General features: G+C 44.9%; 1 protein-coding gene across 1 annotated transcript in view; it reads right to left on the bottom strand.

Annotated features, from left to right (window-relative positions):
• LOC126517670 (uncharacterized) overlaps positions 1-14480 on the bottom strand; it is a 335110-nt gene extending 320630 nt beyond the window's left edge. The window contains exons 1-3 of the mRNA XM_055064291.2: positions 14308-14480; positions 13737-13838; positions 10357-10449 (exon numbers count right to left, since the gene is read on the bottom strand). Coding sequence (XP_054920266.2) covers positions 10357-10449; positions 13737-13838; positions 14308-14469 — 357 coding nt within the window. The 5' untranslated portion in view covers positions 14470-14480. The remainder of the gene's footprint in view (positions 1-10356; positions 10450-13736; positions 13839-14307) is intronic.
• Between the last annotated feature and the right edge of the window lie 6960 nt (positions 14481-21440).

Below are 21440 nucleotides of genomic sequence, written 5' to 3'. Positions count from 1 at the left end.
TTACTAAGTTGACATTTCCAAATTCCCAGATTTTTCCAGGTTTTCCCTGAGCACCTTTACAAAATTCCCTGAATGAGCCAGAACTTTGTTTTATGTCAAGACAGGCTGACACAATGCTGCCCGATACTGTTACTATCTAGTAAGCATGTTGAAACAAAAAAATGACAATCCAATTTGAATAGTAAGAAGTAATATCTATTTTATTTAAAAACAAAACAGAAGGACGGTGTTAGTAAAATGCACAGCGAAAGATATGGTAAAACCTATTCCAAATTGAGTCGAACATTTTCAAATACGAATGAAAAGGAGATGCATACATGAGTAAATATTTTTGAATACGAGATATTTCTATCAACTGATAGCAAGCTCATCGGTATGAGGCCTGAACTTTGTCACAATTAAGATTCTCACTCGGCAGCTGGGAAGTCAACCTCAACTGTCCTGACATATTCTCAGCCCGTACACAACATCTCAGTGTTGGGTTTCACTGCTTTAAAGAGTTTATTCTGGTTTAGATGAGGGACACTTGCATCTCGGCATCAGCTAACACTGTTTTTTGAGCTCAAGCTCCTTCAAAGAGGCGGCGGCACGCTTCCTTTCCCGTTAATATTCCTTAGTGCGTCGGCCCTTTCGGTTCTCATCCTCCTTCTGCCACCACCCTTTCACCCCATGGATCACTTGAAGCATCCTCTTGGTCAGTTGTACAGTCAACGTCCCATTTTCGGACTCGCTAGGGGCCGCAAGAACATCCGAAAAATCTGGCTGTCTGAAAAAAAAATGAATGCATGTCTAACTGCCCTTAAGGGCTAAAATTGCCACAAGCACGTCCGAAAAACCTCTTAAAGCCTGTCAGTACACTTATTAGGCATATCGGTGCTCGCACTTTGACATGAGACGGGGGTGCATCATCATCATCAGCCTGGTTACGCCCACTGCAGGGCAAAGGCCTCTCCCATACTTCAACAACCCCGGTCATGTACTAATTGTGGCCATGTCGTCCCTGCCAACTTCTTAATCTCATCCGCCCACCTAACTTTCTGCAGCCCCCTGCTACGCTTCCCTTCCCTTGGAATCCAGTCCGTAACCCTTAATGACCATCGGTTATCTTCCCTCCATATTACGTGTCCTGCCCATGCCTATTTCTTTTTCTCGATTTCAACTAAGGTGTCATTAACTCGCGTTTGTTCCCTCACCCAATCTGCTCTTTTCTTATCCCTTAACGTTACACCCATCAATCTTCTTTCCATAGCTCGTTGTGTCGTCCTCAATCTAAATAGAACCCTTTTCGTAAGCCTCCAGGTTTCTGCCCCGTAGGTGAGTACTGGTAAGACACAGCTATTATACACTTTTTTCTTGAGGGATAATGGCAACCTGCTGTTCATGATCTGAGAATGCCTGCCAAACGCACCCCAGCCCATTCTTATTCTTCTGATTATTTCAGTCTCATGATCCGGATCTGCGGTCGCTACCTGTCCTAAGTAGATGTATTCCCTTACCACTTCCAGTGCCTCGCTACCTACCGTAAACTCATGTTCTCTTCCGAGACTGTTAAACATTACTTTTGTTTTCTGCAGATTAATTTTTAGACCTACCTTTCTGCTTTGCCTCTCCAGGTCAGTGAGCATGCATTGCAATTAGTCCCCTGAGTTCCTAAGCAAGGCAATATCATCAGCGAATAGCAAGTTCTAAGGTATTCTCAATTAACTTTTATTCCCAATTCTTTCCAATCCGGCTCTCTGAATACCTCCTGTAAACACGCTGTGAACAGCATTGGAGAGATCGTATCTCCCTGCCTGACGACTTTCTTTGTTGGGATTTTGTTGCTTTTTTTATGGAGGACTACGGTGGCTGTGGAGCCGCTATAGATATCTTTCAGTATTTTTACATACGGCTCGTCTACACCCTGATTCCGTAATGCCTCCATGACTGCCGAGGCTTCGACTGAATCAAATGCTTTCTTGTAATCAATGAAAGCTATATACAGGGGTTGGTTATATTCCGCACATTTCTCTATCACCTGATTGATAGTGTGAATATGGTCTATTGTTGAGTAGCCTTTACGGAATCCTGCCTGGTCCTTCGCTTGACAGAAGTCCAAGATGTTCCCGATTCTATTAGCGATTACCTTAGTAAATAGTTTGTAGGCAACTGACAGTAAGCTGATTGGTCTATAATTTTTCGTCTTTGGCGTCCCCTTTCTTATGGATTAGGATTATGTTAGTGTTCTTCCAAGATTCCAGTACGCTCGAGGTCATGAGGCATTGCGTATACAGGGTGGCCAGTTTCTCTAAAACAATCTGCCCACCATCCTTCAACAAATCTGCTGTTACCTGATTCTCCCCAGCTGCCTTCTCCCTTTGCATAGCTCCCAAGGCTTTCTTTACTTCATCCGGCGTTACCTGTGGGATTTCGAATTCCTCTACATTATTCTCTCTTCCATAATCGTCGCGGGTGCCATTGGTACTGTAAAAATCTCTATAGAACTCCTCAGCCACTTGAACTATTTCATCCATATTAGTGATATGATATTGCTGGCTTTGTCTCTTAACGCATACATCTGATTCTTGCCAATTCCTAGTTTCTTCTTCACTGCTTTTAGGCTTCCTCCGTTCCTGAGAGCATGTTCAATTTTATCCATATTATACTTCCTTATGTCAGCTGTCTTACGCTTGTTGATTAACTTCGAAAGTTCTGCCAGTTCTATTCTAGCTGTAGGGTTAGAGGCTGTCATACATTGGCGTTTCTTGATCAGATCTTTCGTTCCCTGCGATAGCTTACTGGTATCCTGTCTAACAGAGTTACCACAGACTTCTATTGCACACTCCTTAATGATGCCCACAAGATTGTCGTTCATTGCTTCAACACTAAGGTTCTCTTCCCGAGTTAAAGCTGAATACCTCTTCTGCAGCTTGATCTGGAATTCCTCTATTTTCCCTCTTGAGGCTAACTCATTGATTGGCTTCTTATGTACCAGTTTCTTCCGTTCCCTCCCCAGGTCTAGGTTAATTCGAGTTCTTACCATCCTATGGTCACTGCAGCGTACCTTGCTGAGCACGTCCACATCTTGTATGATGCCAGTGTTAGCGCAGAGTATGAAGTCTATTTCATTTCTAGTGTCGCCGTTCGGGCTCCTCCACGTCCACTTTCGGCTATCCCGCTTGCGGAAGAAGGTATTCATTATCCGCATATTATTGTGTTCCGCAAACTCTACTAATAACTCTCCAATGCTATTCTTAGTGCCTATGCCATATTCCCCCACTGCCTTATCTCCAGCCTGCTTCTTGCCTACCTTGGCATTGAAGCCGCCCATCAGTATAGTGTATTTTGTTTTCACTCTACCCATCGTTGATTCCACGTCTTCATAGAAGCTTTCGACTTCCTGGTCATGATGACGGGGGTGCACGCGTGTATAATTAAGGAATGCATACTGTGTCCCGTGACAATTGCCCCTTCCCACCCTTGTTGTGCTTCACCGCCTAGCACTACTGTACCGAGGCGAAACTAACTTTCGGTGACTGGCATTACGCAACGCGCTGTGCTCTGCGAGCTTCGAAGCTAATCGCGAGGATTACAAAGGTGGAGTCTGTGCCATTGCCGACAGCGGCGAATCCTTTCAATGAAAAACACGGCACCGCACGGCAAGAAGCTTAATAGCGAACGTAGAAGAAGCTAGGCTTAATGTTGCCGCGGTAGTGGCTACGGCTGCTAGCGGATCTGCGTGCGAGAGTGCCGGTTCGAGGCGGCGAGATAATCAAAATGGCGGAGGTGGTGGCTTTGATTATTGCCATTTCAGACCTGCAGTCAGGGCAATATACATTGACTATATGGAGTACGTGGTCGTGCCGCGAAGTCGTGCGAATTATCGGGCATGTCCGAAAAATAGGGTGTAAGGAAAATCGGTCGTTGACTTCTCTGGCAATACATCCTGCCGATGACACGGCGTCAATGACGATTCGTTGCGATTCCTCTGTTACTGGAGCCAGCATTAACATGACTTTCGTTCCCTTTCACTAAAGTTACAGCTAATTTTCCCTGATAGAAGCACAAATTCCCTGAGTTTTACCTGAGTATTTCCAGACTATTCAAATTCCTTGAGAATTCTCGGTTTTCCCGGTCGGTAGACACCCTGCATAAGTGTGCCTGTATTTTAAGCCACATCGATCAGTTTTAGGCTTATCTATATTAGGGCACATGAATGCGGTAACTTGCAGGGCACTGAAAAAAATCTCAACAACGAATTTTCTGGCCGCCCTCTTCATCCCATCCAAAACCTTATGGACATGTTACATCACCTAAAACTTTCGCCTGTCTCTTGTTTCTCGTTTTTTCACCCCCAGTGTCGGTGGTATGGTGGCATATGACCTTTAACTGAGACTCAGCTATGGCCCAAAGTGTGGAGTGCGTGTGGAGAACCTGCATAATGGAGATGTTCCACCTGGGAAGAGAAACTAACTTGGACCTTATGATGACATTACTTGGCAGGAGATGACCTCGAGCATGACACCGCAATGCTCCTCTTGACCAACTTTGAGTGACACAAATGGAAAACAGCAAAAGTGCCCCATTTGAACAAGACAGTACGAGCAACATAGGTGGTCCTTATCATAAAAGAACAGCCTTAGGTCTAAAAGCTGCGAAGAAGCATTCTCGGGCAATACAAAGGTAAAATTCAACTTGGTGGTGGTGCATCTGAAGGACTCGCGAATGCATTTCGCTAGTTCTTTAAGGTCATCGTCAGAGTTAGTATTTAACAAGATTAAAAAGTCATCTAGGTATCTAAAGACAAACTATGCAGTTGTCAGTAAGCACCCGCAACAAAAAGCAATCTTATTCAATAGTGCATGTTGCTGCGTGAGCCGATCACACATCATTAAACAAAGTGCTGCACAATACAAACATGTACAAGAAGAGTACAAGGCAACTGCACTCGCGCAACTGGGTTTTATATCATCATCGCTGCAACATCACCTATGCACATGCTAGAAACCTGTTTTCATTCTGGTACAATCTAATCAAGGTATGATTGATTGATTGATTGATTGATTGAAGGTTTATTTCCGCAACTGGTGTTGCGAGGACAGCCAGGGAAAAAGCTGTATAGACAGCTTGAGAGGTCCTGGCTTCCTCTTACAGTGCAGCATTGACGGCGTCGGAGTACAACAACAAACAAAACGTGAGGAGAAAAACAAAAAAAAAACAAAAAAAAAAACCACGTACGTTCGGTACAGAGAATGAGACATGCACGTTCAGTACGCAGTACATTGTACTTGTACAGTACAAAACTACACGAACATTTGGGGCAATTCTTTCAGAGAAATATTAGATAAATCAATATTCTCGTAGCAGTACAAATGGTTCAGAAGTGTCGGTAAGGTATTGACACAATCATCACCCTTGTTTCTTATGAAAAAAGTTTCAGCAAGCTCACGTGCCATCTGGTCACGACTGCACCTCAAAATTTTTTTTCTTACTAGCAAAGATTATGATTGTGTCAGTGATACCTTGATCAGGTTGTATCAGAATGAAAGCAGGTTTCTAGCATGCGCGTAGGCAATGACTGCACACACAGACATAAAACCCAGTCACAGGTGTGCACCCGTCCTCGTGCTCTTCTCATCCATGTTTGTATTGTGCGGCACCTTGCTTAACAAGCAATCTAATTTAGCTAGAAAGATATCAGCAAGTACCAATGCAACGTTTGTGTACTACACATACTTCGTTTTTGTACACAAAAGTTATCCTGAATGCTGCGTTCGTCATGTCTACTACCTTGGTGTCTTGTCCCTAACGCAGTTTAAGTTCGCAAATAAAGTACTGGGCACACTGAATTGCTTTTACTGGTTTGCCTTATTAGGCGATCCGTATTCCTGAGATGCCACAAAACGTCAGTTAAATTCACTAGCGAGGTCTTTACTAGTTGCAATCTTATCACCTAGTACGATTTAAGTGGGCATGCTATGTGGGGTTCTCACCCGTGCTCTTGGGACAAAGGAACAACGCAGTAGTGCAAACAATCACAGGGCATTTATTGCACCTTTCATAGATCAATGCCTGCTAGCCAAGTTGCTATCCCCAAAACATGCCGATGGGTGCGCGACAAATCTAGGAAGTCCGGCTCACTGCGCCCGGATAACGAGCGAATATGTTCACCCCATGCTGGACACCAACTCCTGGTCGTTCACGCGTGTGATCATGCGAACGGTGGCACGTTAGAACGAGGCTCGCGAGATGGTCTCGCAGAAGCATGGATCGGCGCATGCGCGGAACGTCCGCGTCGCTTGCTGACCTCAAACCCAAGAGGAAGAGCATTATCCTTTCTGCGCCCAAGTAACCCCGCCGTTAGGTGGCGTTAGCAGCGCCACACTCACGCCATCTCTCGTACTGCACTTCAACCACACCGACTGCCGTGGGCATCAAGCTACGCGGCGAAGCTGGATTACAGGAAACGGGAGCTATGCGCGAAAACAACATATCAGGCAACGCGTGAGAGTCGCGCATCCCCACAGCTAGTATACGTGTTTTCAGGTCCGTGAAAGTACACCAAATTTTTGGGGATTGAAATAGATTTCAGTGAATTTGTTCATGCAGTACCAATTTCTTTTTAATGTACTCACTTAGCAGATTTCTATACTTTTTATATTCTTTCAAAACTTCTGTCTCTACTAAATGAAAACTTGTTAAAGAGTTCACGTTTAGAAATGCAACAGAAAGGGACCAGATAGACTAAGGCTTCATAGCCTTTTTGTGCTTCAGTCACTGGGAACGCATTATCACAAATTTCAATTATGATGGTCTCATACAATGCATTAGGGTCACATTTAACATTATTCAAGTTCCTTCTAATTCACTGAAAAATAGTAGCTAACAGAGGTATTGAATGCCGTCCTGCATGATAACTCACATGGTTGTAACAAAATTTAAAGATTCGGTTGAATGGGTAAATGCTTTTGGAACCATGCAAGAAAGTGACGAGTGGTCACTTAAATTGCGAGTCACGACTTTAGGATGACTATTCACAAGCTACTTTTAAAGACGCAAGCTGCCTTGGGATAGTGCAAAAGGCGACAAACAGCGAGGGAAGAGAGCTTGGTGAACAACGAGCCAAAGGTTGATAAAGATATGAACATCTGGGCTGACAAACTGAACAGAAAGTCAAGCTTAATGAGCAAGCGGAAGGAACTATCACGGGAACAACACGATATGATGACGGTGCAGAAGGAGCTCCTCTTGGTCAATGGACGGTTTGCAAAAATGCTGTTGTGCATGCGCGAACATGGCTGCCACGAGCGTCCTCTACATGGTTATAAACGAGAATCAGATGAACAAGAAACGCAGCCCTATAGCATGCTTTGAGACACCGGTTTGTGGTGGTTTGGATAGTGGTATTTTCAAGAAAAGGCCGGCTAGTTGTGTTGCATATTGCGCACAAAGTGCTTCACTAGCGAACAGAGCACGAGCTTATTTTGGCTTCCGTCTGAGAACAGTTATCCAGCGAGGCAAGCAGCATGGATAAGCAACGGCCGGCGATGCCATCACAGTACACAACTTGCTCGCTCCTCGCAGAGCCGATTCTCATCACACTGCTTGGGCTACTGAATTGTCATATGCCAGCGCCACGAGGTTATTTCAGCCTGCAAGCTTCGAGAAACCCTTAAACGCAGCCGTATTTTGCCGGAAATGTGGAAAGCTCAAGGTGGACGAGGACGGACAGAGCTTGCAAAAGTGCAGTGGTGTCACTCAGTTGTCGCTGACACGTAATTACAATAAATATTATAATGTCGAAAGCGTGCCTGACGTGACAATCAGCGGCCAGTACTACGCCACTGGAGTGATCGAAAGATACCATCCGAGGGCAGTTGGTGTCGCCGAAGGGCAGCGCAGAATGACCACCCTGCGATGGAGTTCACCCGATTTGCTCTTTTCTGTCGGCGGTGTACAGATACCTAAATGTATTTTTCATTTAGCCTCTTATTATTCAAGCATGCTTTAAAGTGTTCGCAAGAAGCTATGCGTTATTGCTAGCGGAAGTTTCTTCGTAACCGGCAACACCCACGGCCAGCGAGCAAGGCCTACCATCTTCATCGGTGGCAGTTAGTGCATACAGTCGAGAAAACGACTCGCTGTTTGAGACTTTCCCTATTTACCATATGCGAAAAAGGACCGCCGTAATAAGTTAAACAGCTCCATGAAACTTTGCCTTAATGCCAATGGGCCATATTAGTACGGTAAACTCTCCTAAGCGGAGCATCACGCTTGGCGCACTGACTTCGTTGGCAGCCGCTGATCGCTCGAGCCGGTAGGCCGAGCTCCCAGTTGTCGAAGCAGCAGTCGATGGCACTTCCAATGAAAACACCGTGAGTTGTAAAGTGTTTATTTTCAGTCTGCCAAACAAAGTATGGACACTCGGCAACACATTGGCAGTGTGTTTCGACGACATGCACTCTTGTTCTTTGTTGAAGGAGTCCATGCCGCTCGCATCAGCAGCCTCCAAATATACAATTTTTTAATGTAATCTTCTTTCTTCAGCGCCAAGCCTCTATGAGCCTGGTGAATAGTGGCAGTTATAGAAAGCAGATACTGCCATATACGATCAGTTTGAATGGTACGCTCCGAGAAGTCAGAGGTCCATGACATGTCCGAAAACCGGAACGTAGTGATGGCATCTTCAATTATTTTTGCCACAGTGAACATATGCGGTTGTCGTGGCAGAGGCCAGACAGAAGCCAGAAAACGAAACTCGCTTTGTAAGCAGATACTCTCGCGCGCAGAGTACTGCAGCTTTGCCTGTTGTGCACCAGATGGCGCTCGCTATTTTGCAAACCGTCCATTTAAACTCCTGTGGCGTTAAGAATAAATCTGAGGAATTTAGAATATCATTGTAGCATAATCCCCCTATCACTGTAAAATCATCGATGAATACATTTGCCCACTGTCATATATTGTTTTCTACAAACATTAACTAGAAGTGGTGGAGTAGCAGTGTCCTTAAAAAAGCAGTTTGGTGCTGTCTTGCTGCACAATTTACCCCAACTAGAGTGCCTATGCATAAAACTATTGTTGGAGCAACACTTTTATTCTATATGCAATGTACAGACCAACCAGATATGTCACCCACAAGTACACATTACACAAGCACACATTACAAGTACATATGCATCGGTATGTGAATAGTAAAATGCTTTTAGTTGGCAATTTTAATATTCCAGACATTGACTGGGCACGAGTATATTCTGGAGTGTATCCAAGCAACCACGTGCATATTCTTTATAACATTAGGTTTTTGCATAACCTTATTCGATTCGTAAATAAAGCAACTTGAATGCAGGGCCGTTCGAGCTCTATCCTAGACCTAGTGTTTATTCCGCGCAGTTTTATTCGTTATGCCACTTTTTTTTCTACCGTGGGATCTCTGATCACAATATTGTCAGAATTTTATTACCCATTTCTGATTGTAATGTGCAAAAGTGTTCTTTTTGGTTGTAGCGTCTCCCAAGAAGGTTATTTCTTTCCCTCTTTATCATTCGGCTCAAAATGAAATGCTGAATGCATTAATTTTGAGGACTTTGAAATGGTTCTACATTTCGCTGTAAAAACAAAAAAGTTATCAAACATAGATACAAGCATACATAGACACATAGCCCTTGGAAAGTGCGTGAAGTACCCTAAGAACGCTACGCATTAATAGTGCTTGGTGGCCAGATATGCCAGGAAATACAGCACAACTGTATGTGGCAGTAATGTGGCAACTAAAGAAAAAAGAACTATCCAACAACAGATTTATAGTTACACTGTGTTCTAGCAAATTCGTCAACAACTTGCCTTAAATCAAAAGAAAATGTAATACATGTACTAAACATACCTTCTAGTTTATAATTGAGAGTTTTCCGTGAAAGTGTAGACCAGTACACACTGTTACATGAAAATTGTAGATGAATTGATATGACATTGCAGCACCAGGTATGTGATGCAATAATAAGTTAAGTGATTAAGGACGATACAGGCCAAATAGATGCAGAGAACAATTGTGAAAAATGAAAAAAAGAAAATAATACTGTGGTTGAGAGTGAGCTTCCTGACAGCTAGCACTTTTTCTGTTGTGCTCTTTCTGTGCAAACGTCCAATGATGAAGAAGAGTGTAGCATCACAATCTGCATCACCACAATATTGCTCATGGCGAAGCATCGCCGCCTGCATGCTGCCCATCCACAATAATTCAGTGATGGTGCTGCCACTTCTCGCAGTGGGTGCCTTTGCAAATTTTCAGCTCCTCTGTGTGCAGTGACAGTTTAACCGTGCAAGTAGTGTAGGCTTGGGATAGGCTATGGTAATGAATCCAATGACCAAGGCAACTCTTACCAGAGTTTCATGAATGAGTCCTTCCAGTTGCTTCTGGATTTCACAGGTTCTTGATGTTATGCTCTCGGTGAAAACCTCGAGGTATGCAAGCAACTGAAACCAACCGGCAAAACATTCAGTCTTATGACCAGGGGATTTTTTCACAAATATATTGGTACAATATATTCGTGTCCAAGAACACGCTTCTACCAGCAAAAGAGAGTTTTAGATTAAGGTGCCAACATGCTGGGGACACAAACCACCAGGCATGCAAAAGGAAGCACAGCAAGCACAAAAGACTGCAAAGGGCCCACAAAGGAGTTCGCATCCCCCAATGCTTAAGTGTGGCTTGGGCGCTCAATTCTTAAACTCTCTATTCACCTGCTGGAATGACGTCGCCGATCATTGCTCCAAGTTAAATTTAGTGGCTGCGAAATAGAAGGGCAATATGTAGTGCTCGAACCAGACATTTGCTTCCTGTCGTTAATTGTGGTGCATGGTTTTTAATACATTATAAACTAGGAAAACTACTTGGAACATAAAAAAAAATTCGCTTAGATTATGGCACAGAATTTTTCCACGCAACACTGAAGGTCACACTTTCTTGTGCCAGACGGCATGTTTTTCACATTTCACTTTGTTACTTTACATTTGCTCCAAACGTGCTTTTACCAGCTCGAGATATGCCTGCCCAGGCAGCTGGGATTCCACAGAATGGACAGTGCACATTGGCACACAAGAATTGCAGCTTTCATCTATGCCATATTTATGTCTGCATTTGAACTGGAGCTTACCTAGTTTGCAGCAAAATTTATATTAAGAACCATGCACCAGTGATGAAACAAATATTATGAGAAGCAGGGAATCTTTGGTTTGAATATTACAGATCTTTAACTCGCAGTAGAAAAAGGAAGGGGCACTAAACATATTTTCTCGAAACTGAGCAAAACGCTGACATGTTCTTGATGAATTCCTTAAATGCCTTTCAAGGACTTTATTCTTAACAAGATTTCTCAGCTTCCTCCGAGCTGCAGTGGCACTAATGCTCTGATCTTTCCGCTTACTGTAACCCTTCAAGGATGACAAAGCACCTGAAGGCAACAAAGAAGCAGTGAAAAGGCAGGCTTTAACTGCTGTTTCCCCATTTACTTGGCAGGGTGCCCAGGTGTGTGCCCACTGACTGGGATTTATAGGCCATTGTGCTTCATGGAGCATCATCGACAACATTTCTTAAGGTGGTAAAAGAGCACTGGTATCGAAAACTGCATGAGAGTACGCAGGTTCCCTGCTGCATGCAGCAGCTTGATGTTTGGCTCCTATGTTCCCAGCAGCATTGATTAGGAATGTTTTCCTACCATGTTTAAAAAAATGTTTCAGTGCCTCTCTAACAAAGAAAAGCAAGTAGGTTGGTGCATTGCTTCAGAATGCATAGCAGATTCACTGTGAAGGACAAAAAATGTAAAATATGTGCAATCATCCATCAGCAGTAATGCCTAACAAAGAATATGTTCTATGTGTGTGACATGCTCATAACAGTTGATGTCAGCAGCCATTAATATTATGTGTCAAAACTGACGCAGCTCTTAAGATTTGTATAAGTTCAATTTGTGTTCAGTAAAAGTCTGATGCCAGAGCTTGTTGGGTCCTCAGAAAATTTGTTGCATCTTTAACAAGCATCATAGGTTTCTTCGTGCATTGGCATGGAATAAAGCTGGAGACCCCAAAAACAACAGCAAGTGGTAACCGGATTGTGGGGCAGGATGCATCAGCAACCGGAAGATTTAGCTTGAGAGTAAGTCATTGTCATGGTTGGCGTCTATGGTGTCATAGCAGCAAAACAGAGGGTTCCTCAAAACCTGCAGCTATCTTTTACATGAGGTTGTGCCTGCTGCATGCAGATAAATATTTGTTTCGCATGTTCATGACTGCACTGTCTACCGACCGCAAATCCTTTATTATGTGGGCATTTATTGCGCACTTCATCATTTGTATATTGACATCACCGTGTGTGTGCCCTTCTCCATCGTGCGGGTAGTCGCATCACCATAGTGGACTGTGCTGATGGTCCTTTGCCATGTCTCTCAGGCTCAAGAAAGGTCGACCCTTACTGTGACGTCACAAGTGGTGGAGTTGCGGGGTCAACGTCATGCCCTTTGGCCTCTGCAATGCTCCCGCAACTTTTGAGCCCATGATTGACACTGTTCTGCGCAGCCTGAAGTGGAAAACATGCGTGTGCTATCTGGACGATATCGTTATTTTCTCATCGACATTTGCCCAGCACCTGCAATGTCTGGACGAGGTTCTCACATGCCTCGCTAACGCTGGTACACTTCTCCTCCAGCAAGACACCTCATCGCGTGAGAGAGTCGTTGCATATGCAAGCCGCGTACACACACCTGCCGAGAAGAACTATACCATCACTGAGCAGGAATGCCTAGCCGTCGTTTGGTCCGTCCAGAAGTTTCGCCCTTATCTCCACGGCCGCAACTTTACCATCGTTACGGACCATGCGCCTTATGTTGGCTCTCCACACTCAAGAACTTGTCAGGACATCTTGGTCGCTGGATCCTTCATCCGCAAGAATATGACTTTGAGATCATCTACAAGTCTGGTAAAAAGCACTAAGACGCAGACGCTCTTTCTCGCTGCCCGCTTTTTCTCAAGCCGCACTGATCAATGACTCCGCAACGACCTCCAAGGACGCAATCCCTGATGTCTCTTCTACGGCGGTATTGTCCTTTGCACTTCTTGACCATCTCACTTCGGACGACCATGAATAATTTTCATCTCAACAACTCGACGATTCGTACTGTTGACATATTATAGACCGCCTTCAGGGAGCTTCACCCCTGCCGAACGCCAGGCTCTATCGACAGCTGAGAATTGAAGCTACAAAACTTTGTGCTGTACCGCCATATCCATCATCCTGGCGGACAACGCTGGGTGCCTGTACTGCCTCACTGCCTTCGTGCTCATGTCCTTCAGGCCTCTCATGACGATTAGACTGCTGGCCACCTTGACATCCAAAAAACTTACGACGGTATAAGTTGCTTCTACTGACCTGGCCTGTCTACCAGTTGGCGAGATACGTCTCTTCCTGCGCCATTTGTCAGCGTCGGAAGCGGCCAGCTTCTCTCAGGCTCAATAAAGGTCGGCTCTTACAGTTCGTCATAATTACCTATTTCAGTGCACCTTTAAAATGAATGCACCTCGTTTCAAGTTTATCGTGCACATAATGGCGACATGAAGGCAATTACGCAGAAATTATCCTCCTGCATTGTATTATTGTAGTGAAAAGTTTTGAAAACCTGTGGCCCCTACGGCTCATTCGTTTCTGTTCAGTAATTTCCTCATCCTATTTAATGTGCGCAGTAATGGCATTGTTGTCAGCTGGATGTTACCCTGGAGTCATCGGCCAGCGACCACTCCGCAGCTCGGGCTCGCATGTCGGCAGTCGTCAGCGGTTGCTCCCACTGCTTTGTAGCAAGTACCTCGTCGTGTACCTGCGCAAAGGGAAACCCAAACGAGTCTAAAACAAGCGTGTCTCAGGTCGACGCATTTTGTGCAAACTTGCTATCAACGCGGGAATTACCTTATTGCCCGTGCTGCGGGCGCCAGACCCGAACGGAACACGAGTTTGCAAACAGGGAACTGCTCAACTGTGGCACACTTATTCTACTTCGCAAGTTTTCAAAAGATAACGCGAACACGTATTCCGATCCGCCGAACCATGTTACTTTTATGATGCCCATTGCAAGTGTTCAAGATAGGCATCGACAAGAAAATGAACTAAATTTAAACTCGAACAACCCCAGCGAACTTTCGGGTGCTTCAGAAGACTTGTACCACTTGTGCTATGAAATAACTACGCCCCCATCTGCCAAGTGAAGCGATTAACAGGCATAATCAATATTCATGCAGACGTAGCCTACAATAGGACCATCTGGTGGCAAAAAACAAGGCGAAACTTACAGAGTTCATGATCAGGCCAGCGGACAAGTCGGGCTCAGCTGGCTGTGGCGACTGCCAAACACCACGCTCGCATGTGTCCAAGCGGCACCACACTTGCGCGTCGCCCCCGAGGTCTCCGTGTTTACTGCGCACGCGCGAGCTGAGAGAAAGTGAGGAAGGCATTGGTGAGGAGCACGGCCTATTGGAGCTACATAACTGCACAGACACCCATGGAAAACTTTGTCACCGGAGTCACTTGCGTCAGCTCTCGTTCAACCATTTGGCCGTTGGTGTCGCTTTTATAACCTGTTCGTCTGCTACTCTACGCGCTTTACTGGTGCGGCGTTGTAATTAGTATGGCGGCTGTTGTCTTGTGACGAACTGCTTGCCTATTTGATGATTTTTGCTCATAACATAAGTCGCATTGTTTGTAGAGTTCGTGAAGTACACAACAGTTTCATTGTATACATTGTAAAGTTCGCTTCTGCACTCTGTAGAAACTGGAAACCACCGTAACGTTCGCCGACAGAACGATTAGCACTCATTTTAATTCTTAAAAGTTGTCCGTTAATGCGGCGCGAGTTCAAAAAGAGAATTACGCATACAGCTTCACTACACACGTATCTTTCGCACCACCGTTATGCTGCCGCCGTAGCACGCATAAATGCTAGCTTTGCACTTTGAAAAGAGTTCCGTACGTGACAGAATGCGTGCAGTGCAGCACATATTAAAGCACTGGGATCGCTTTTTCAAGCTTTCTACTGAGCGAGACATCCAACATCATTAAAAACAAGCTCTGATCACCTCTCCTTCAAGCAGACTCAATCAACTTATTGCACATATCGGGCACATGACTTGTGAATACCTTTACCAGATCATCTGCTTTTCACTACAACACACAGGAGTAAAATCCTAATGTCATCTACGACATTAAGATATCTAATTAACTCAAAAAAGCTAGATTATCTTATGAATCTCTTAAAACAATTTTTCCAGTCTCTTACGGAGGCTGGGAAACTGAAATTTATGCAATTTAATTAGCATTGCGGCTGCCACCTATGCTCGTTGTTTACCTTACTTGCACCGCTCTTCCTCCTCTAATTTCACTATTCAAACGCAAAGCACTGGCAAATTTTTGTCCTTTTTTATATTTGAGAATTTATTCATTTACCACCAATACAAGTGCTTTGTGCCTGCCGAAATGGCAGCACAAGCACTGAACAGATCCCAGAAGCAGACGACAGCGAACAGGTTATAACTAGCGCCACTCTACTCGTACACTCTGTCCCTAGCGGCAAAAGGGGCGACCAGGAGCAGAGAGAGATCTGTGCAGGTCTGCAGTTCTGTAGGTTGCGGTGAGGAGCGGCAGGCGTGCGTCTTTTGTCGTACAAAAATCCCTCACGTGACCTGATCCTAGGTGCCTAGGGACAGCATGGTTTAGGGATTTTTGAGAAGGCGCGATGCTGGCGCCGAGCGACGCCGTGGCGTGATCGTTCTCTGCACCGCGCGTTGTTCAACAACATTGCTCATGTGATTGTGCGTGCGTTGCTTGTGTGTTTGTTGTAGGTTCTGTTTTACTTGGCGGAAAGCCGTGAGTAGTGACGGTGCGGCTTTGGCTTCGGTGAGCTCTGGCAGTACAGAATCCGCGTTGTGTGACCTGTGCTTTCTTGAGAACCCGGCGGTGGTGACAATTGAAATATCGAAGTGGTCTAGCGCCTCGGCAGCGAAGTTCTGCGAACCGCGATGTGGCGTCGCCGTGTCCGACTTTGCTTAACTGACATCGAGGGATGTGCTGCTCGCTGCAAGTCATGTAAATGCAACTGCGTGGACCGCCCACTGTTCAGCGCTGCATGTGTGTTTGGTGTGCTGTGCTTGAAACAAGTGGTGCAGCCGTGCAGCGGGGGTGGCGGAGGAGTAGAGTGGCCTAGGGGCTCCGTTTGCGCGTACACAGACATGTGCTCCCGTCTTGGTCTCATTAGCGGCTGTCGCGGGATTGTGGTGTGCTAGCTCCTTGCCTAGTATGAAGTTTACGACGCTAACACACAGCATGTTCACGTTTTTCCGCGCTATATGTCATTTGCATGACGGCCGAGTTGAAAACGAGACGTATGTCTGTGTTCTTTGCGTTTGTGTGTTGTAAATTACTTTCTATTGTGGAAGTTCTGGGAGTCTTATTACGCAAGGAGTGCGAACGTAAACATAAACACATGTGTGTGTCTGAAATTTTGAATTACCCATAATACCCTTTACGACTGATAAGTGGGCTACACGGCCTGTGTGAATCAGCTACCGTATGTGGCGACGCTCTTCCATGTGGTAGACTCATGCATGGTGCACGTTTATTTCTGTACTGTTGTAAAACCACTTGTTTATTCACTGAACACAAATGTACGGCTTCTTCGCCGCAGTACATTTTAGTTACGCGGTGAAGCATACTAAAAGTGGGAGGGGGCCGCTATCAGTCCTTAGTAACTACGCGAGTGCCGAACTTGAGCTTGTTGGTTTCAAGTCTCATGGTTGTTACTAATAGAACAGTGTGATAAAGGAACAAGGGCTTGGAGGCATCCTTTCACCTTGCTTGCCTCATGGTGCTGCTTCATAAGCACCGTGAGCATCCAGGCCAACTATAGGAAGGGAGGTTTGTTGCAATCGCTTCTGAACTGTATTGCCACCAAACCAACAGTTCTCTCAATGACAGCTTTTGGACAGTAGAATGCTTGCACCCAGCAAAGTCGTAAGAAGGAAGCATTCAGGATGTGCATAATGGGCTTTTGAAGCTGGCAGTATTACTGAAGGGGCTCTGCCCATCTGCCCTCTTTATGGATACACAAAAATTATTTCCTCTTTAAGAGGGATTGTTTCAGAGGTCGTTACATGGCAACAGTGTTGGGTGTTTAGTAGCTTGTCTTTGCCCACTGTTAATAATCTGTTCCTTCTCCAGTGCCCCTGCGAAGTGCCTACTTTTTGGACACTGCTCTCCATGCATGCATGCATTCTTAGCTTGTAAAGACGTCTATTACCCCTTGCCTCAAGCTGGTCCTTGCTGATGTCACCCAGGAAGGCATTGGGGAGTATGGCAATGTGCACTTACAAAGCACTGTTGATACCAGTGAAACCAAATTAATGGAGCTGCTGTTCTTTTTTTGTCCACTCCATCCTGGTTAGTCACAATGGGCAATGTCCGAACAGAAGGCATATGTAGTTGGTCGTGCATAGCCTGCGCACTAAGACTTGTTGGCATGTTATGACCTTAGCACAGTGTTCATATGTAAAAACCTTCTGATGTGTTGATGACTTTCTTCTCTTTATCATACTTTGCCTGATGGAGCCAGCAAGTGGATCAACCAGATGTTCAACAGGCTTCCCACTAGTTTTCCCAGAGTCTCCTTTACCAGGGTGCTGCTCATAGATATGTTTTCTTGACCTTGCACTGCACTTCAGCCGTGGCCGCACCTGCTAAACCTATAGCACGCGATCAAAAAAGAGGATATACATCATGTTGCTCCAAACTCGTGACACATGCTACAAGGCCTTGAGGAACACCCTCATTTATTTACGCCCTCATCATACTGTACGAACCTTTGCATGATAAGTGCGACAATTAACATCTGCTGGTTTTTCAGTGTTATTCCTGTCCAGCTTACTGAAAGCTATCCTGAGTGTTTCAAAAGCAAACAACCGCTGCCGCACAAGAAGTGCTTAAAACAAGGGTCGCTATAACCGCATATGTCACACGAAATGAAGAAGGCCACTGATTATACAGGCGGTTTACTTCAATTTCAACAAGCTTGGTTCTCCCTTTGCTAGTGGGTAAACTCAACTTGCCCTAAATACATGGCCTGTGACAAACTATGTGCCAGATGCTGTGTCCCCTGCAAAGCTGAAGATGTGTATGAGATCCTGACACCCTGCAGCGGCTTCTACACTGGGCAAACAGGCTACGATAAAAACGACTGCCTTTACTAATATGCTAATAACATGAAAACGGGCAGAAATTTGGCTATTCATTGGACCCAACTTCAGGTGCAAGCCACTCTTCCACCAGATGTGTGTTGTTCACAGAAGTTCACAGAAACTGGAGCTATACAAATGCAGATAAAAGTAACAATGTTTGAAAGTAGTAGAGTTGAGCTATATTCTGCACAAGCAGTGTTACCTGCAGCACTGGTACCTTATAGCCACAATTCATGGCTGCACCACCACGCAAAGGCTCTTGAATTATTAACTTCTATTATATTTATGGTGGCCATATATTGCAATTACATATCCACATTGTGTGCAATGTGGTTAAATGTAAATTATGATAGCCATTCATAATCTGAAATGCAAAAAAAGAGCAAATATAGGCAACAAACTGCAATTCAGAGAGAAAAGAGAACCAGTGCACAGGATATGTGACAGACTTCCTGTTATTGAAAAAGAAATGTCACGTGTCATGCCACCAGCAGTGGGTAGCAATCTTTCAAGCTTGGGTGACAGAGGAAAAACTTAGCAAAATGCTACAATCTTGGTGTAAAACGGCCTTGGACACAAAAAAGTGACATCAAATTGTACAGAATGAAAGGGCAAGACCATCTAAGGTCAGTCTATGGCACCACATACTTGACATGGTGTAAAAAATGTTGACATGCCCTACCCATAAAGAAAAAAGCAACAAACACAGAAAGCACTCCTTAAAATGCAATGTGCAGAGTCTGAAACCAAGAAAAAACAACCCGATAAAGGTTTCGCTATGTCCTTCAACGATTGAAATTGTCAAACTGTCTCATCACTTAATCAACCTGCACAGCTGAAAAGGAAGGAAGGAAAGCCCAATAGCAGGGCTGCAGAAAATGTCGCCGAATAAATATACTTTGCTTACCAACGATACCTACTCTCTCTACTCTCTCTACTACTATTCATGAGTATTTAAGTGCCTTAATAGCACTGCTAACATCCTACTGCAAAACACAAAATTGGGCAAGTTGTGGCATAAAGATAATTGCAGTTTCACACATAATGTGAAAAAATGATGCAGTAGCTGGTAAAATATGCGCAGGAAGCTTACTTCATGCAGTGTTTGTTGAAGTGAACACTTGCCAATGCAAGTCGGTAACCTCCTTAAAAAAGTCAAATAACTAAGAGTCGTATTTATTTGTGGGAGTTGTGCCTCCCAGTGTTGAAGTGGAAAGACTTGGCTTTTCTTCCTCCTCTTTCATATCCGGCCTTGGCCACTGGTCTACACCAAAACAACCCTTTAGCTTCTTACTGCTGGGGCGCTATAACGTAAAACTGTTCCAAACTTTTCTATTCCAATTCTGCAATAAGCCCTCCGCGACTGGCCAAAAACTTTTTTGGACCACCCCCACTTTACCTGTCTGTCACGCGACGTCACGACAACCGCGATAGCTCCGCATCTGATATGACGTGTACACGCTGATTATGCATGCTTTGACCGAACAAAAAAAATATTTATTTCTGATTCGACGTCTTTTCGCCATTAGCCCTCGGCTATTGGTCCACAATTTTCGGGCTTCACCAACTTCAACTGCCTGTCCCGCGACGTCATAAAACCGCAAATACTCACCGGGTCAAAGTGACGTGTACGCGTTAAAGATGCATTAATATGCCGAACAAAACTGACTTTTATTCTGTATAGCCGCAGGCTGCCCTGTTCCGAAAGGAATAAAAGATGGCTGCCGCCGATCGCTCAGGCACTGGCTACTCGCACCTGCCGGAGAGAATGGGTTTACTTGCGTACCATAAAACTTTCTGCGTGGCCTTGTAAGGTTTTCGAGCACTTTCGGCGCGTTTACGACCTCGTCCTGCCGACTCTTCTTTGCTGAGAATCCGTTTTAGCGTTATCTTTAAGCTTCCGTTGCATGCCGCCGCGATTGTCGACGAGCCACTGCAAGCTATGTAAGGGCAAGCGGACCAATCGCAGATGCCGGCACCATAGAGTTTCCAACAGAAATTACTAGAGGGAACTCTGGCGCTAGTGTCTACGGGAGCTGCAATGAAAGCGGTTGTCCCAGCATGGGAATTATGGGAAGTACATGAATTTGCCTAAATTTCGTCCTTTTGGCTTCAAACGGCTTTGTGACTTTGTAAACTCGTCATTTTCAACAGTATATTGCGCAATAAATAATTAAATAAACATCATTCAAATTGCCCGACGGCAGGATTCGAACACAGGGACTCTAGCACAGAAGCAAACCATTAAGCCACGGACGCATGTATCGACAAGAGAATGAAACGCCTTATGAATTTATCGCGGGCATGCCAGTGCCTTGAGACGCTTGGCGCCTTCCGATTTGGCCACCTGGACAAGCTCACTCGTTGTAATTAATAACAATTGCACGCGTTCCCGGCGTCTTCTGCACTTCGAAGAATATAGATTGCGCTGAAATATACGACAATAAGATTTATATAGCGTAATATACAAAGCCACAAGAACGTCTGAATCCACAAGCATAAAGATCAGACAAATCTATGTACTTCCCATCATTCCCATGGTAGGACGACTGCAGCGCCAGAGTTCCCTCTGGTAATTTTTGTAGGAAACTCTATGGCCGGCACCAGTGGCTCGGCCTCATCGGCAGTGGCTCGGCCCCACCGAATCCCTCTCCCCTTGAGAGTGCTCCTCGCCTCTCGTGAGCCAATTAGATAAGACAAGACGCTCAGCGTAGGCAATGTTATTTGTTTTTCAAGCAAAAAAAAGTGACCTCCTATGATCGAGGACAGCGTTTGATTGGTCTGTTGAGACAACCGTGCGGGTGACCGCCCGATACTTGCGTTGGCGGTTACGCAAATTTGACGTCAGGAGATTGGAATAGAAACATATTGGCATAGGTTTACGTTTTAGGTCCCCTGAATTCGTTTTCGTTTTCTCAAATCTATATTTGGGCTACCCATTGCTAGGTCTTGCAATCAAAGAATGAATCAATGAAATGAATCAATTCTCAAAGAGCATGTGCAGTCCAGCCAAAAGCAGGGGCGAGAATTCGCATTGTGCTCCTGCAATGAATGTGAATAACACGTACCATGAATTCGTTTTCTCAAATCTATATTTGGGCTACCCATTGCTAGGTCTCGCAATCAAAGAATGAATCAATGAAATGAATCAATTCTCAAAGAGCATGTGCAGTCCAGCCAAAAGCAGGGGCAAGAATTCG

This window comes from Dermacentor andersoni, chromosome 11 (assembly GCF_023375885.2).
Source record: "Dermacentor andersoni chromosome 11, qqDerAnde1_hic_scaffold, whole genome shotgun sequence".
Lineage (NCBI taxonomy): Eukaryota > Metazoa > Arthropoda > Arachnida > Ixodida > Ixodidae > Dermacentor > Dermacentor andersoni.
The sequence above is the reverse complement of the archived record's forward strand: the minus strand, read 5'-3'. Positions and strand labels throughout refer to the sequence as shown.